At 45.1% G+C, this 18,562-nt stretch overlaps 1 protein-coding gene across 2 annotated transcripts in view; it reads right to left on the minus strand.

The window, feature by feature from the left end:
* The window catches only part of LOC115383789 (interleukin-1 receptor accessory protein-like 1), a 209,549-nt gene extending 194,149 nt beyond the window's left edge, over window positions 1–15,400 (minus strand). For both annotated transcript variants that reach the window (XM_030085973.1, XM_030085972.1), the window contains exons 1-2: window positions 15,300–15,400; window positions 754–852 (exon numbers count right to left, since the gene is read on the minus strand). In XM_030085973.1, coding sequence (XP_029941833.1) covers window positions 754–835 — 82 coding nt within the window. In that variant the 5' untranslated portion in view covers window positions 836–852; window positions 15,300–15,400. The remainder of the gene's footprint in view (window positions 1–753; window positions 853–15,299) is intronic.
* Between the last annotated feature and the right edge of the window lie 3,162 nt (window positions 15,401–18,562).

The raw sequence follows: 18,562 nt of genomic DNA on the forward strand, positions 1-18,562 counted from the left end.
GATGTCGGAATTAGCTTACATTCCCTCCTTCGCAGTTAGCGCACGGCAGCTGACGAGAACCACCGAGATCCTTCAGATCCGTCCACGCCGTTCCAATAAAACCCAACCGAGCACCGTTAACGGTCTGCACAGGGACATTTGACTGGAGACTGAGTCGGGTCAAATTGCATGCAAATAAGATTTTTTTGCAAAAGGTGGGGAAAAAAAAAAAACAAAAAGAGCAAGAGAAAGATTTCCGCTCAAGTGAAGACAAAACAGATGAAGCCAGCTCTGCACATTACCAGATGGTTCGGAGGTTATTATGCGGCCGTAACGGCACAAACACGCATTTCAGGGGGAAAGAAAACCGTAATTAGAATTGCAGTCCCAACAAGCGTAAACAGCCCATCGTCCTTATCATGTACAACAAATGAAGATTAGCATCGACAGATTCTATAATGAACCACTGAATGAGCTCAAAAATGTTTGAGGACGGGGGACGGCGTCGCTTTTCATCATCGCTGCTTTTTCCAGCAGCCCCGATCCGGCAATCGCGCAGCCGCTGATTGAAACGTGAATTGTGCATTCAGTGCTGAAAACAAGCCCTGAAACCTTGGCAGGTACGAGGGAATCAAACGCCCGCGCCAATTAATGTGGCTGCTGAGACCGGCCGACACCGGCGGAGAAGGGAGAAACCGTTTGTGAAGAGCTCGTTTCGGCGGGAGTAAAAAAACAAAAAAAAAAAAACAAAAAAAAAGACGGCTGAAGACTTACCCGAGCCTCTCTTCGACACAACTTTCAGGCAATGGACCACAACAGCATGAAGCAGGATCAGAAGAGGGATGGGCGCTTTCATTTTTTTCTTAACCAGTCCTGCAAAGGAAACAAAAGCCGCAGTTATAATTTTCGCACTGACGCAATCCTTGTGAGCACACTGGAACCGTCCAAAACTTCAGAAACAATACAGACGGGATAATGATTTTGGCAGGCGATGCTTCATCGGAGCTGGAATATAAAAAATTCATAGTCCCGAGTCAATAATTACACAGTTTCTACACGCCTTAAGGTCAGCGGGAGGAAAGAGGGAGGAGAGACAGAGAGAGAGAGAGAAAAAAAAAAAAGTCTCGCACCGCTGTGTGCAAATTTGGTTTTGTTTGTCGGCCTCTGCTTCATTTATAATCATCTATCTTCGGGGACGCACTGTATAATCAGGGCGAGGCTGGTGATGATGCAAATGTCAGGATGCATCTCTATCAAGGCGAACTCGGCCTCGCCGCTCCGCCGGATACCTGCAACGCTAATCTGGCTCCTCTTCCGACTCGCCGTGACATAATCAGGTGCCCGCTTAGATCAGGGCATCACTCCGTTAGCATAATGGCTTAGGAAAGCTGCACAAGAGGCAGGTAAACCTGCATCTGGATCACTTCTCCTGGCCTGTTGTGACGGCGGCGGTGGAAAGAACTCCGCCGGGTTTCAAGCTGTTCCGTGCAGGTGCGAGACGGATTAACACAACCCGAGCCGAGCACCGGTGAAAGAGACATCCCATCGGGTTATTGATTCGAACGCCAGCTTGAGGGATTTCTCGGGGGTGTTTTCCAGCCAAACGGGAAGTTTGCTGGTTCGAATCCCTCGGGTCAAAAGCACGACCGGCTTAATTTTGATCAAAGGTAATTCGTTCGCCACCAGCGAGAAATATTCCTCAACCATCAACATCTGATCCCGAGAACTAGTTGTTTTTTTGGGGGGGTATGTCTCACTGTGGCTCCACCACACTCATGCAGGCTACAAGGACGCGTCGCTGCGACATTCAGTCGCGACAAAAGATGCTTCACATCGACTCCACAAAGCTGCATCGGAGAGGGAAACCCTGAAACGCCGCACAATGACGCTGGAGACACTGGGAGGCACGTGAAGAAACTGGCGGCCGGCCAAAGATGGCGACGCTGGCACGCATTCGCCTCGTCGAAGGCCTATTGTCGGCGGCGGACCCTTGCCTCCCGCGATCCGGCGCCTCCTCGAAAAAGCAACTCACACATCTTATCTTGTTAATTAGTTTTCTGTGTTGCCAGCGCGCGACATGGCCGCGGAAGCCGTGGAAATGGCTGATTCGCCCCGTTTCCTCAGCGTCCCCGCGACTGGCATCCCAGACTCGCAGACATCAAAGAAAGCCCTCATTGTCCCCTGAAAAGGTTAAGAATGTGATGCGCTGTGATTAATTAGCTCGGACACCAACAATAACTGATGAGAGAAAATTCCACAAGTCGTCCCGGAGTCCGCTGCACTGATCTCGCGCCACATGTGAATGGAATGGAAGTGGATTAAGGGATTAAGTACACTGAAGAAACACATATGGAATTGGAATTGTCGGAGGGGAAAAAAAAAATCTTGAAAATATACCGTTTTCAAGGACGCTGATCTCAAGAGTAGGAACTGTAGGGCGTCGAAAAGTCGTGGCTTTTTTACGGTTTCTTGTGAAAAAAAACACGAGCATTCAGGTGGATTAAGACCACGTTGAGTCAGATTTGGAGCTTGTGCAGCAAACATGGGGAGGGATCATTGACATTTAAGCCGCTACTGGTGTGAAGAAATGTTGCAGCCCGCGGCGAGAAGAAACATCGCAGTCAGCGGACTGCTGTTATTCCCCCCACCAGATCAGTCGTCGGGTGATCCGATGTTTGTAACGCTTTAATCACCCCTTCAGACGTCTTTCTATAATCAGACACAGATTCGGATGTTCTGGTTGGAAATCCTCAGTGTTGTCAGCAGACAAAAGAGGATGGCTTTGATTGATTTAGTCAGAAATCGATGGAATCTGCTGCACATCACTTGCTTTTGCAGATGCTGCTCGGAACAAAATATGATCCATTTCTAAAGATGAGCTGGTTTCAGTCAATTTTTAACTCACAAGGTAAAAAAGAAACCAAGTGAACTCTAAATGTACCCATAATTACATCATACCCAAACTGGCCCTGACCTCAGAGTACAACTTATTGAGTTTGGAAGCTGAGAAAGCAAATATAGCAGCAGAGGAAAACAAAGGGACAAATACTTCTTTTTTTTTTTTTTTAATCCATGAAAAATAGACCCAAAAAAATAATCATCTGATGTTCCAAGGAGGGAATGACAAATCATAAAAAGCAGCATGTTAGCTGAAAAACTCTGGAAACTTGAAGGCGTGCAGTGTGATCCGAGGGTGTTTAAAGTTTTAATTGGAACCAGCGGACCAGTAATGTTGCTTTGATCCACCAATTTAATAATATATTGATTTAAATTGCCCTGAAACACGCAGATGAATGTGAATGTGAACCGATGTGAACCCGTCACAACACTCTGGTCTCGTGTTTCCAGCTCATCTCCACGGAAGAGCTCTTGACCACTGGTGAAAAACCTCTTACGCCTTTCGAAAAACACAATCACGGATGAGTTTCAGACACCAGTGAGTACTTCGCAAATATCACCAATTATCACAGATATGTACAGAAAACAGACAAAAAGGGGGGCTGCTTCCACTGCTTCATATGGAGAAGTCTCAATTTGGGTGAAGTGGAACTGAATGGCGATGGATGGACAGCTCTGATTGGCTCTCCAGGTCCTCTCGACGGATAATCCATGAGCTGATTGCTCATGATGGCGGCAGAGGCGCCAGGACTGTTTGAATACAGTGCCGTGACTCCATCGTGTTTCATTTCTGCTCGATTTCTTCATCGTCTCCTGCACCTGCACGCGATAATTGACATTAGATCGTGCGTTTAGGCTCTTTGTTTCCAACGGAGACGGCTTTACGCAAGGACGCATCAAGGTCAATAGCTCAACTGCTTACGAGCGACGGTGGAAAATGGGCGTGGATGTATTACTGCCAGGATCATCTCACTTGTTGGCACGTGGTTATTAGCTGGGGGATTCGGTGCGTCTGTCTAACTGTCAGAGATATGATGGAGAACACAATAGAGCAGGAAGAAGCAAGATGAGTTCTCCTCTTTCAGGGAATGAATGGATGCTCGATGGCCAAGGAAAATACGGGATCCCAGCGCAGAAACGGTTTCGAGCGTTTCCTGGCGAGACATTCTTTGAAAGAGGAGCTCATTCAGAAGGTGCTGTCACCTGCCTCTCAAGCTCTGATTGTTTTTTTCCTCAAGCATCCACAACCTTCACCTCCACCCTCTCCGCAACCCTGACAGCACCTGCTCTGCCTCCTCCTCTGTGGATTCATCCAAAATTCAATTACTTTCCAGGAGGGCTCGCCAAGAGAAATGGTTTCTCGACGCTCTACGGGTTCGAGTGAGCCCGGAAGGAGAGCGTCTCCGGCTCAAACTGTTTCAGCGATCTGCGGACGGAGGATCCGCCGCGGCTTTACAGACGGACATCCAGATGATGACTTGTCCGGCGTCTTTCCATTCAGGACGCCCTCTGAAGCACCTCCAGAATCTGATGCTCCTGGATGACTGTTTATGTCTCTCCGAACTGGCAGGAGGACACAATAACCGCAGAGTTATGGCTCGTCAGGCCCGAGCCACCTCTGGAAACGGCCTCCGGTTGAGGGAGAGCGGCTCGTGCTCTGCCGGGGTGAGTTATTAACATTTCTATTTGCGAGGAGCACTTCTTCAGCCCTTTAACACCCTTGGCTGACGCACACAGACGCCCACACAAGTCTGCGCTCACCTCGCTGAATTATTCCATTTTAGATTATCCAATGACTCCGGCAGCGCCGGCCTCCATGCTTTTGACATGCGTGAGGCAGAAGTAGATCGACATCTGGAAACGTGTAGAGAAGGTTCCAATCCAGCTTGCCAAACCATCGAGCAAACATCTTCCGAAAACAGCCTGATGAAGAGAAAATGGACCATGCTGTCTAAACTCTGTTGTGAATAAAACACAAGTATTGCTTCTATGCATGTTGTACAGACTTTTCCTAAGCTGGGGCTGCAGAAATAAGTCGGCCACTGCGAGGAATTTCAATACGACTGTTGTCATGATTCAATTCCGAGGAAAAAGGACTGCTGAACTCGACAAAAAGACCAAACGCGCAACTGTTGGCCAGTCAGTAAGCTGTGTACGAAGCCCATCAAAGCCTCTCTGTGGAAGAGATACGGCGGTTACATTGTATTATATGCCATTTATATTCTTTTTTTTTTTTTTTGGGTCTGGGGAGCTGTTAGCCACAAGACAGATGGAAGAAGGGTGGAAAAACACACACACACACACACACACACACACACACACACACACACACTTGCAATGAATTCCACGGTCTTTGCAGTCACGTCCAATTCTTAGTCCCATTCCCTGAGCTGCCTGCTAACTAGATTCTTTATCCTGCCGGGCTGTCAGGGAAATAAGGATGACATTAAATGAACGGGGCTGGCTCTCTTTGGATATTCCAGGCCAGGGCTGAGAGGACCCGGAGAGACGCTGCCTGCCGAAGTTACTAAGCGGCGAGGAGAGGATCAGCGAGTGGCAGGAGAACCGGCAAACGTAGCCAGACCCGTTTGTTTAGAAGCCGCCTTGATAACCATCTATAAACTTTATGGCGTCTGTAAAGCCTCGCCGTGTTAAGAGATGTCGATTGTCTCAAAACGCGGGCGGTTATTAGGCCCGCCGAAGAGTCTGTTTGTTCCCCGGCAGCTGCTGCGGGCAGTAAAGCCGCGCGTCTGACCTGTCGGGAAAGTCTTGAATTAACCGTGATGGATGGGGATTTGTTTAGGAGCGACGCTGCCGCGATGCAGGTGCTGGTAAACTAACACCGACGGTCCTCCTCCGTTGCCACGTCCGTCTTGGATGATTGAGGATTCTTCTGAAAGCTGATAACGGTGGTTGGTATAAAATTGGTGAAAAAAACCCTCATTTTGGTGGCATAAAAGTAGTTTCAGTTGATCTGCTGCGACAAATCCTGCTCCATAAAGTGACTCAAAACAATTCTATTATCCATTTACATATAAATGATCAGGACTCCATACCGAATGATATGCAAGTAGTTCCTGTAGGTTTATTTTCAAACACACACACTGCATGCAAAAAGCGCATATTGAGGCGAGTTTTTAGGGGGTTTAAAACTGCTGACAGTTCATTTAAAGCTACTGAGCTTGAAATTGGAAATTTTACTGAAGTTGTCAATATTTTAAACGAGAGAAACAGTTCCCTCGAAGACAGGCATGTCAACACTTGTACAAGCCGCAATAATAACCAGACCAGACATAAAGATCTACTTGATATCAAAAGAAGCTACACAACTTAAGCAATATGTACAACTGACAGAAAAAAGCATCACATAAGTTGAACGGAATAATTCACTGGTGACAAACAAATGCAGATTTCAAGGTCTGAAGTCTAACTTCAATCACAATTTCTAATTTTATAGTAAATTACTGAATGAAATGCGAGTAAATTATACTGAAGTATAATTAAAACTACCCATAAATACAGAAATAGCAATAATTTGGTGTCATTTTAAAGGAAATATCAAGATTTTTCTTTATACTTGAGTTTGTTTTACAATTTGACCTTTCAATTTTGATGTATTAATATCTCACTCATTTAAACTATTTCATGCTTGACTGTTCAAACATGATTTTCTTGGATTTAAGGTTTATTTTATGCTTTTCCCCCTTGTTTCTGATCATTTACTGACATTCTATCTTTATTTAGTACATAAATTTATATGTTTCATTAGTTTAAGGCACCATTTTCGGGGTCGTGAGTCCAGTACATGAGGAAAAAAACGTAACATCGATGAATCGACGAGCGCCGGCGTCAAGAGTTCAAGCCCTGAAACGCTGTTCACCTCCAGCGCGAGCTAGCTACAGTAGCTTTTGAGCAACGCTTGCAAAGCGCTGCGGGAAGGCTCTCTGAAGCCTCGACATTAGCCGCGTCTAACTATAGCAGCGGCAGGAAGCAGGTGCATTTCAGAGGGAAAGAAAAACGGGGGAGAATTTCTCCCGGCTTAGGTGGAGGCTTCCAATGGCAGCGATTAGATATTCACGGGCTGAGGCGTCTCGCTCTTTATCTCTCCCTCGCACACAACCTCCAACACACATTTCTACTCCGCTACCTAAATTTAAATCTGTGACACTGAGACTGATCTGCCGCTGAACCGATGAGTCTCCAGCTAACGCTACAGTATGCTAATGCTATTCATTGGAGAGCATCAAAGTCGAAGTTCTTCAAGGAGCTCTGACTTTAAGGAAGTGGAAGGAATAAAAAAAAACACTGCATATTTTACGGTATAACAGCGGGGAAAAGATTCCACTGGATACGTCTTTTCTCAGTTCTTCAAAAGGAGTGTGATGGATGACATCTTTTCATACTACGTAGCGGCTTTTCGTAGATTAAATGGAATTTTAATGGCAATCAATAAAGACGCAAAGTGAGGGAGGTGTTTTTGTGTGTGTGTGTGTGTGTGTGTGTGTGTGTGTGTGTGTGTGTGTGTTCTGCAGAGTCACGTAAACGTCCCGAAATTTAAAGAGGATTGTCATATTATTAGCACCGGCTAATAAATGCCTCCCCCTTACAGCCTCCATAATTATTAATGCTGCTCCAAATCAAATCACTTTGGAGGAGCCAAAAAACTCAAATCAGCCGGCGGCGAGAAAACAAACAAAAGCCTTTGAATGAACAATCAAAGTCATTCTTCTAAACAATGCTGCTGAAATTGTGAAGTCAGTTGATCTGTGGAGGTTGAAAACACTTCAGCTGGCGTTACCGATGCACCTCTGAGCCGGTGTGCGGATGTGGAGCTGAAATAGAGTCTTCCGGATCGAGAGCCACAGCGCGGAACCCGAAAGGAGACGTCTCTTCAAAGCTCCGGCCGGAGCGATGGGCTGTTTGTCTTCAGCCTCCGTCTAAAAAGTGTCCCCTGCACGTCTGAAACAAACAGGCCCGCGAGCGGAGAATAAACCTGAGGACTGAGGCGGGCAGGCGCGCCGGAGCTACCGCCGAGAGCCGGACGGCGCAATGCAAATAAGTTTCCACACAGTAACAGACGAGCCCCGTCCCGGCGCTCGGCAGCGGAGATTCAATATCGCAGGACAAGGAGCGCCGCCTCCCCGGGCCCTTCTCGTAAAGTGGCCCATAAATCACCGGCCCTGTTGAGAGCCGGTCTCGGCGGGTCTGGTCCGGGAACGCGGGGTGGGCGGAGGAGGAAGCCGAGCTGAGCGCGCCGCTAACCCCCCCACAGCTGAAATGCAAAGGTTGTCTTAGCAGCGCGGAATTATTGCTGTCATTAGCCAAACTGGGGATTGGATTATGGCTGGTGTTATGTTTTAAAGATACAGATGATGCTGCGACGCAGTCACTGAACCGGCTGCTGCTGGATACGCCAGGCACCGGCCACTTCGAACCATCATAACCCCCTGGAAACGTACTGATGGGCACCAGAAAACCAGGAACTGTTGTTACAAAGAGGATGTTTTCACATGAAACGATGCATAAAGAAGGACTAAAATAGTTTTCTTAAATTGAAATGCAGCAATTTGTTCAACTCTACCTTGATACACATTCAGTTTCCCAATATAAAAGAAAAAAAAAATTGCACTAAATATCAGTTTAAATGTAGTTAATTAGCCTTTGCATTCATATTATGTTGATGTAGAGAAACTGTGCACAAACTCGAAATTACAGGTAGAGTTCAACATTTTTATAGAAAATCTAATTTCTCTTTTGCAAGTTTTCTGATACAAAATGTCTTTATTTCCTTAAAAATGTCTACAAATCACAGATTTATATATTATTTCAGGTCTAGAACTGAACATGCATGCTGGAGGACCCTGAATGACGAGTGCATCAGACATGATGGTTAATTGTTGAAGTCGTCTTCTGGCGCTGCACAGCTGAAAATACTTCTTGATATAATGCGATGACTCTGTATGCACAATTACCTCTGCTCAGTTGTTGCACTGTTGGAAATTTTGCTGCATTTGCAACTTCTGTTAACTTTGCATTAGATTTCCGTCATTCAAAGGAATGCATCCATTCCACTCGCACTCACACACACACGCACTGCCGTGTTTGCAGCTTTGGCTGCGTGTGAGATTTGCCCTGTCACCGCTCCCACATAATAAACATCCGATTTAGTTTACAGCGAGAGGCAAATTGAAATTTTGCTTGATGGATGATCAGTCCGTGTCATCGCCGACTGACGTTCGGCTGATTTAGCACCACCTAGCAAAGATTTAGAGCGGCGCGGCTGAAGAGACGCCGCAATTCAGGCCTCTGCGGTGCACAAGATATTCCTCTTAAAATGCAAAGACGGCCCTGCTGGAATGCTCCAGAGAAGTCGACCAGGCCCATCGAGCGCTCCAGACAATTTGAAGCGTACGTGGAGAATTAGCTGTAAGTACGATTTTGCCCCAGGTCTCGTGTGAAGTGGCTAAAGACAAACGACAAATGAGGAACTGCTAATGCAGTGCTCCTTGATTTCCCCTGCTATTAATCCCTCGACGTAGCTGTTCTATCTAAACCCCCCCGTCTGGCTCGGAGGGGACAGTTCGGTACAAACAAACTCAGCAATTCCTAGCAAGGGTACCCATGTGGGCATTCCAGCACTATATGTAAATCGCTCATGGCTGCCACTTGAGCCGACGCTGCACACAACAGTACCATTATTTCCCCCGCTGTGGGCCGGATGGGTTTGTAAAAAAGCCTCGTCTGAAATCCTCCACATCTCCAAACTCAGCCTACAGGTCAGGATGTGGACGCAGATTGGTGTTTGTGATTGTGTTCTGTCAACAACACTGTTCTCCTGTGTAGCCATCCTGCCAAACGATCCAATTCTGTGTAATGTTCTATCCCTGCGCCGACGTATGGAATGTCACAACAAAGCCTCCATGAATGAGTAGGCACGGATCCTGCGAAGAGGAAGAAGGGGGAAATGGGAGGAAAAATTTCTCATTTTGCTTCCCCTGGCATGCAATCTCCCATCCTCTATCCATATCGCTCTGAAAGCCATCGGAAACACATCGACTTCGTCTTTCCGGGCCTGGACGGGTCTCCGAGGATCACCGGCAGACATGGCAAGACGACGACGACGAGGCCCCAAAAGAAAAGATGGAAATAATCATTTGGAAATCTCGCTTTTAAGCAATGGCCTTCTCAGTCTACTCCTGATTAAAAAGAGCGGGAAGAAGCAAGGAGGGGGGGGAGGATTTCTTTTGAACGTCACTTGCCCCTGGCAAAGCAAAATACTCTATATTGAGGTAAGTGATCATGCCTGGGACGGCTGTTTCATCACGGAGAGTGCAACACCAGTACTTGGCTGCTTCCTTCTTCATTTTAGCAATGTTAGAATTGACCGATGCAGCGCACGAGCTTCGGGGCACGCTACACTGTGGCTGACCCCCCCACCAGTCTCTTTTATTTCCAGCTGTAACAAAATGGGGAAACTGAACACTTTGAAATTGCATTTGATTCTAGTCAACTTCATGCTTCCGTCCTCCCAAAGGCACAAACACAAGAAACCCTGAGAGAATATAAAGAGACAGCCATTACCACGCTTTTATTGAGGTATTTAGCATTGTCGCTGTTAGAAATCCCATTACATGCAAAAAAGCAAATACAGCTAGCAGAGCTGTGCGAGGTGTTCTGTTGTATATGATAAGTTTCTGAATGAAGGTTGATCCGACCTCATGGTGACAGACGTAAATAATGAACTGCTGTGATCTACAAGTGGTTATAATCACAGCCTGGTCCAACAGGAAGGTGATTACAATGTTCAGTACCTTCAGAAACTGACGTATATGGGAGGGGGAAAAAAAATTACTCAAAATTGCTCTTTTTATATGAAACTATTCATGGATAGAATACCCAATCAGACAGTCTGGTTTCTGAATAATCCTCAATGTTAAACCTCATAAATCAAAGTAATTTGCCAATTTAAATGCTTGAACGTTCATTGATTGGATTGAAGAATGACCTCACGATAGTTCACCTCTATGATTTAAAATATTAGCCGTAATGAATTCACAGTGGCTCCCAACCTGGGGTTCAGAGTCCCACTGGAGAGGCGCCAGATGCACCAAAGGTGGTCAAAATGAGACGTGCACAAACTGAAGAGAACAAAATGAGACATTTTGTCAGATCTAGCAGATTGAGAAAGTGCCTATGGCTTTCTGCAAACATAATCTGGGAAGTCAACAACAGGAGACAGTTTAGAGTCACTTTTGAAGGACCTGCTGCTGTCAAATATCGTTAAAGGGATAATCCATAAACACACATTTCCCAGATTTACTGGGTTGCCTGGACCGCCTTCACAGTTCAGGTCTTGATCTGGTTTGGAAAAGCTGCAGGTGCCACCTGGATAAATAATTCCATCTCCATTCCACCATCATAATTCCCTGAACACGTGAAGTGACACATTGTCATCTGCCTGATCTACCATACTTGTCAATTCATGACATGATGGCTGCAACGAAAATAAATCGCTTTGAATCAAATCGATGCCCAGTGATTGCGATGGAAAATGGAACAAGGCATGGGGAAAGAGGAATCTCATCTTCAGGGAATTGGATTTTCGAAAGATTTAACGGGGAGAGCGTCTCTTCTGCATGTAGCTTCTAATGCTCAGATACCGCCACAGTCGATAACTACGGGCGGGAATGGAAGGAGCTCGTCCCACCGTACGTCACATGGCCGCCGCACGCATACATTAAACCACACAAGCTGAATCACCACTGAGTATTTCCATTTCCCCCGTTGAATATCATTAATGTCGTTTAATGGCCGCTACCCTCTCAACTTCCTCTCCCACATTCCTGCTCACAAATCCTTATCAATTGCTTCAATCACTCCTAACACGGAGCCAATATTTTACAGTCAGACAAGCCTTATTTCCCACTGCATTAATGAACTCTTTCATTTGAAAGCCTTTGACTGTCTGCGCCTTGATTGCAAAGCCAAGGCCAATAGGCCTCGGTGACAGCTTCTTGAAAATTAAAAGTATCAATCAAGACAAGAGAGCGGAGGAGAAAAAAAAAGAAAAAAAATGTTTTTTCTTCTTTGAAGAGACGATTCTAGATGGAATCAGGCCAAGAGATGCTTGAGTTTTTTTTTGTTTTGTTTTTTGTTTTGTTTTTTTCAATCTGGCTATTTGGTTCAGCTTATTTTAGTGATTGGGGTTGGGAGATCAAATGCCATTTACCACAGGCAAAAAAAAAAAACACACACAATGACAATTACATGTGAAGATTTAGATGGCAAATGATAATTGGACTCTACTCATCAAGGCCCTTTATTGCTTGAGCAGTCTGAATGTGCTTTACGTGATTTGTTGCGTTCCACTCACACACCGCTGGCTGCAGCGGCAATGCAAAGGGAGCTCACACACGAACAGGAGCAACTTGGGGGGGCTCTCAACTTAAACACATGGACACAGTGAGATGGGGAGTCCAGCAGCTGAGGTTTGAGTTCAAAACATCTATCTGAAATGAGTCACACTCATTCTCTGTACTACTGTAACATTTTACATATGGAAATATACAATCCTGAGTACATAAAATTGAAAAATTATCTCCAAAATCAATGAAATGCTTATTGATATACCTGAAAACCGATGGAGTCACCTGCCAAGCATCCAACCAACCTTACTTGGTCTTAACTTTATCTTCCAACCTACTTCCATCAAATTTATCAACCTCCTTCTTCACCCACCTTCCTTGTCGGCTTCCACCCTGAATGACTGATCTGACTCTCTACCTACCTACCTACCTTGACTTTCTACCTACCGACAAACTTAAAACTTAACCTGACTTCCTACCTGCCTATGTACCTTACCGCCGACCTACATATCTCCCACCTGTTTTGACTTCCTATCCATCTATCAATCTACCTACTCGCACCTGATCTGACTCCAAATAAAATTAACTATCGACCTTCCTTTATTCTTTCCAAACCACTTTCCAACCTTTCTAGGTTTCAAAATACCAGGACAGCCTGCCTTATAACCCACTTTCCAACTTAACTACCTTCTTCTTACTTCCTACCCCTAAAAATCCACCTTTCAACTGACTTTGCCACCGACGTTCCAAAACAGCTACCTGTCGTCCAATCCACCTATCTTCCTTAAAACCTATCTACCGACCTTCTGGTCAACCTAAGTACTTTATAACAATCCTCCAACCTACTGAACCTTCTAAGTAATGTCCCTCTCTACCTACTTACTTTCCAATGTAACCCTCTAATTTACAACCTACTTACTGTCCAACCAGCCTATCCAATTACTTTCCAACCAAACAAACAACCACCCTATCTTACATCTGACCTAACTTCCTACTAATCCAATCTATCTCCACCTGTAAACCAATCAAACCACCTACCTGTCTTCATTCTTTACAACCCGCCTTGCAACCTGCCGACCTTCCTTTCACCTGACCATCCTGCCTTTTAACCCATTTCCTGCCTTACATACCTTAAAAACACAATAGCCTAACCACCAAATGGTTTTCCAATCAACATATGGAATTACGACTCAACCTCTTGGCTTTCATTCAAAATGTAGCTCCCCAGCATTAAGTCAACTACATTAGCTATCTTAATACCCTCCTCCCTGTTATATTTCTCTCAGTGTATATTTAAGATGTAAGTTATCTTGATGTTTACGAGTATTTTCAATCCAATCTCTCAACCAAATACTTAGTTTTAACAATATAATCCACATTTTGCTGGAATTGAGTTCTGTGAAAGCAGCCGAAAATGTTTTTTTCAGTTTTTACAAAAATTCTCTTAGAATAATGAAACACTAACAATCTATGTCACAGACACCGAAATGTTCCAAGTCCTTCTTGTTTTATTCTGTATAATCTTAGTTTATAGGACACAAAAAGTATCCCAACACAAAAACTTCATTGGATTAAGCTTTGAAATAATTGAAACTATTCATTACTTTTGTTCTGAATGTAAAAGCAAGGGAGAAAAAAAAAACTTGAGGGTAATTTATTTGTATTTTTGTTTTTTTTTAGCACGGCTTTAATCAACAGTCGGAGCAGCTTTCATGGCCTTCATTAAGTCAGAAAACAATCGACATGTCCAACAGTTTTTAGCTGACACACAACACAAACTGACCCATCACACCGAGTCGTCACATCCGCATCAACGTGTCCCACTTAATTCATCGGGAGGCAGCAGAAGATTTCAGTGCTGCCGGCTGAACTCGGCCGGCAGGAAAACGAAAAAGTGCCAATGCCGTATGACATAATCTCTGTCTAAATCAATTTCAGTGTGAGAGCACTCGACTCAGCTCAATATGTAGCCTGCGGGGCTTCCGTTAAGTGGCCGCTGCCACTTACCTATTAATTCACGTGGTGCTGGTTGCTCCCCCAGGCAAAAGCCTGACCCCACATGTTGGAATGAATAAAGGTGTTGTCGGAAGAATCGTGCCATAAATCAGGACAGTATCATGTAAAAGGTCAAAAGGAAGCAGAATTCTTTTTCTTTCCTTTTTTTTTTTTTTGTCTTCTTTTCCAGCAGAGGGTGATGCAAGCAGCTATAAATGTGGAGCATCTCCTGTTGGCCTCAGGAGATTCTAACAAATGCAAAGAAAGACTAAACAGGAAGCAATTTTGGAGGAGATCAAACGTAAGGAGGATACAGTCTTTCTGGATAGTGGAATATTGCGGTTTTTTGAGGCAGCGGATCTGCTCTAACTTTACATCAGCATCACTGTCTTAACTGCCAGATCCCACTGTTGGTCCGAGCCAGAGCGGAGCTCCAGCATCCATCTGGACAATCATCAGCCATGATCCATCCAAGCAGGGGAGGGGAAGCGGAGGAGAGGCGAGGAAACACTTGCAAAGCTCAAAGAGCTGACTCGCCAAGCGACCACTCAGCAGAAATGATGCGAAATAACTAAAACCCGGGCATCTCTCGCATCCCATCATCTCACGCGCGCACGAGCGCGCGCCAGTGTGTGCGCACGCACAATGCCGACGCACCGGAGCTATCCAGAAATATGCAAATGATTACACAATTAAGAGAGAGAGAGAGAAAGAGAAAAAAGAAAAAATGCAGAAAATAAAGACACTGCGTCTTTGGCGCTGCGCTCTGGAGGTTCGTGCGGAGGAGCACCGGCGGAGCCGAGCGCTCCACTGCCGTACCGCAGCCTCCAGCAGCTGCTCCACTCAGGAGACTCCGTACTCAGCCAAAAGCAAGGAGGAGCAAACTGGGATTCGTGCGTAACGGAGCAGAACCGCGTCTCTCCAAATTGCGCATTTAAGTGCCGCATATTTAGGGAACAGTCCGTCTGTGGGCGACGCGGACCCGCGCATACAGCGGCATGCAGCACGGTGCAACTTTGGCACCGCAACAAAAAAAAAAAAAAAAAAATAGATTCAACTTACCCACGAGCAGTTTCCAAACGGCGGTGCACTCTCCTGTCAGTTGTGATGACCCCTCGCCATCACGGTGTCTGTATGAGAATCTGCTCTGGTGTACGGAGAATATCACAGACGCGGGGGTTCTTGTATTTGTTGTTGTTGTTTGGTTTTTTTTTTTAAAGAAGGGAAAATCCGGGCTGTGTATTAGTCCACTTTTGGAAAAAAAAGGGAAAAAAAAATGTAGCGTCCGTCCCAAAAAAATTACATATTGCCAGTCCCGGCTGGCGCAAAGCGGAGCGCAAAGAGGATGGAGGAAGGAAGGAAGGAAAAGAGAGAGAGAGAGGAGAGAGAAAAAAAAACACCTGCAGCCGGTCACTTTCAAACAGCAGAAAAGAGGGGGATAAAGAAAATCATCGCATTGGCGACAGGGATGGTCGACGCAGTGAAGGAAGAAGGGTTTGCGGTGGTTCTCCTGGTGGATGAGTGGCTCGGCCGCTCACAGCCGCGCAGCCCGGCAGGTGAGCGCAGCTTCAGGCACCGCCGCAAATTTCCAAAGTGATGTGCAGAAAAAGACACATCAGATGCCGTCTCTCTCTCTCTCTCTCTCTCTCTCCCTCGCTCTCTCTGAGATCTGTCAAGTATTCACACGTTAACCCAAGCAGGAGCGGAAACGCCGATGTCTCCTGTCACAATAAAGGCGCGCGCATTAGCGCAAAAATAGAAAACAAAGCAAATGCGCACGATTACTGTAAACACTGCATAAGACATGAAGTCATTTGCACATTTATCCACCTCCTTTTTATCGACGTCAATGCATTTTGGGTTAATAAAGAGCTATATTTTTTTATCCTCGCAGTTGCTTTGCTTTGAAAATACGCGCTGACACGTTGTTTTTTTTCTGCTCCGTGCGTCTTGACGCACCGCGCTTCTCTCCTCCGGAGACTCGCTCCATCCTCCACATGGCGCACTGGCTGAAAATATAAAAAAATAAAATAAAATCCCCGACAAGCGCACCGGAGGAAAATCATCATCATTATGCGTCTAATTCCTGTAAACAGGCCGGAAATAAAGAAGGCAGAGATCACTTTGATCGGTTTACAGCAAAGATATGGTCCGCGGACTGACAGGCAATGCGGCCCAGAGGAAGTTTGGAGGACAGGCGCACCGCAGCCCAACGGGACTTGAGTTAAAGTGTGCAGAATAGACGTGAAATGTGTAAAAAATAAAACATTGAATCAGGGTGTTTTAACATGACGGAAATACAGAAAAATAAGGTTTTTATTAGCAAAAATAGTATGGCAAGAACAGCTGAACCTGATCATCATGCATCATGAAATTCAATAAGGAGCATGTGCAATTATCTGGGAGTGAACACCTCTTCACCACTCCGCGGATAAATAATTTCCTCAGACTTTTTCCAGCAAGTATTTAATTCGACTTCTTTTATTACCTTTATTCCCCACTTGCTTGTTGTTTTTATGTATGTTCTTTATATTTTTTTTTATTGCTTCATTGTCCGTTTTGGAGAGCACTGCGCCTTGTGTTAATGGTGCTGTGAAAACAAGCTGGCCTTGTAAATTAAAAGAAAAAAAAAAAAAAAAAAGCCGTAAAGCGACGGGAAACTTTCCTAAACTAATATTGTCAAACCGAAAGTGTGATGATCTTGTACGGTGGAAAAATATCAAAACAAAATAGATATTGGTTTGAGTCCAAGAATTTAGACTTCATTTACACGACAACGTTTAAATTGAAAATGCATGTTTTTTTTATGAGGTGTTTTTTTAATTAAGAACAATTTTGTGTTTACACGGAAAACGATTGTCACTGTTTGAAACCAGACACATAGCTGAGAACAACGCGCTATAAACATGCACAATAGCTAATATGCAGACACATGTATGGACAGACGACCAAGTTGGATTGTTATTACGGTGACGGTCAACTCAGAAACAACAGAGTCCAGGAGAATCTGAACTGGGAGTCATGAGAATCTGGAGAAAATATTGTCCTCGTTGTCCGTCTACTCACATATATAAACAGATGAATGATTCACTAGTACTGTAGTGCATAAAAAAAAGTTCAGAATTTATTCTCTTATTTGCACTAAAACTAGGGGTGTAACGGTACACAAAAGCCACGGGTTTGGTACGTTTTTCGGTACAGTGGGGAAAAAGTAACAAAAGCTCACAAATGTACCAGAACATTTTTCCCAAGCTTTCCCACGCGACGCATTATTGGCCCAGTTTACATGGGTGTTTTTTCAGTCCGATTGTAAGCAATCGTATTAAACGCGAGTGTATTCATGTACGGCATACAAAGCATCCACGATGAATCCTCGTTTACGAGGACCCCGGGTGGAGCAGATTATACTGTGACATGCGCACAAAGTCTCACGAGGAACTTTCAGGTCTGTAGCTCCGCAGCAGCAGTCCTCGGTGTTTTTATCTGCTGATATCGGCTCAAATAATGTCCCAACATCTCCACGATACGCTGCTGAAGGAGCGGCTGCTCCCCTGGCTGGAGCACCGCCGCACCGAGCGGCACGTGCCGATGTTTCGAATTAACTGGTGCCCGTGTTAACTTGTGACCAGTACACGACTGAAACATATAGTCGTTCTGGCGAACGTCGGCTGTCGACAGTGAGTGTATACGTTTAAAGTCTTTTGTGAGTCTTACTTTAACAACTGCAGTAATCAGCATGTGTCTACACAGACCTCCGCCGTCATTCGTTAACACGGGAACCAGTTAATCCATAACACCAGCCGGCGATCGCTTGTATTCTGGTATGGCGCTCTTTATACAATTCGCTGTTGCGCGATTTGGTTCCATCTCGCCTGTCCAATGTTTTTTCTGTCGGGGTTTTTTTATTAAAAAAGTGTTTTTCAACCTTCTGCTGGTTTTTTGACTGTGCTGCTTCCCGTTTACTGGCACGTCACACGGCACTCCGTATGAGGGAACGCATGCGGAACAAATACTCTCTCATTCCGCTTGGACTTTCTTCTTCGTTTGTTCATGTTTGGACCTGCTTGTTCTTCTTCTTCTTCTTCTTCTTCTGTGGTAATGGTCGTTGCCGGCAGCTTTTAGGCTCATTACCGCCACCAAAGGTTGGAATCAGGACTCGCTTCTTCTTCTTTTTTTTTTTTAACTCACTCTTGTATTTGTCATGTGATTGTGTGTACCGACCCGTGACCGACGAATACAAATACCGTTACGCTCCTAACTAAAACCATCGTAAAAGTTAGCTGTTCTCTTTATTTATATGTTCTGAATCCTTCTTTTTGCTGCAC

Source organism: Salarias fasciatus (genome assembly GCF_902148845.1).
Source record: "Salarias fasciatus chromosome 23 unlocalized genomic scaffold, fSalaFa1.1 super_scaffold_20, whole genome shotgun sequence".
Classification (NCBI taxonomy): Eukaryota; Metazoa; Chordata; class Actinopteri; order Blenniiformes; family Blenniidae; genus Salarias; species Salarias fasciatus.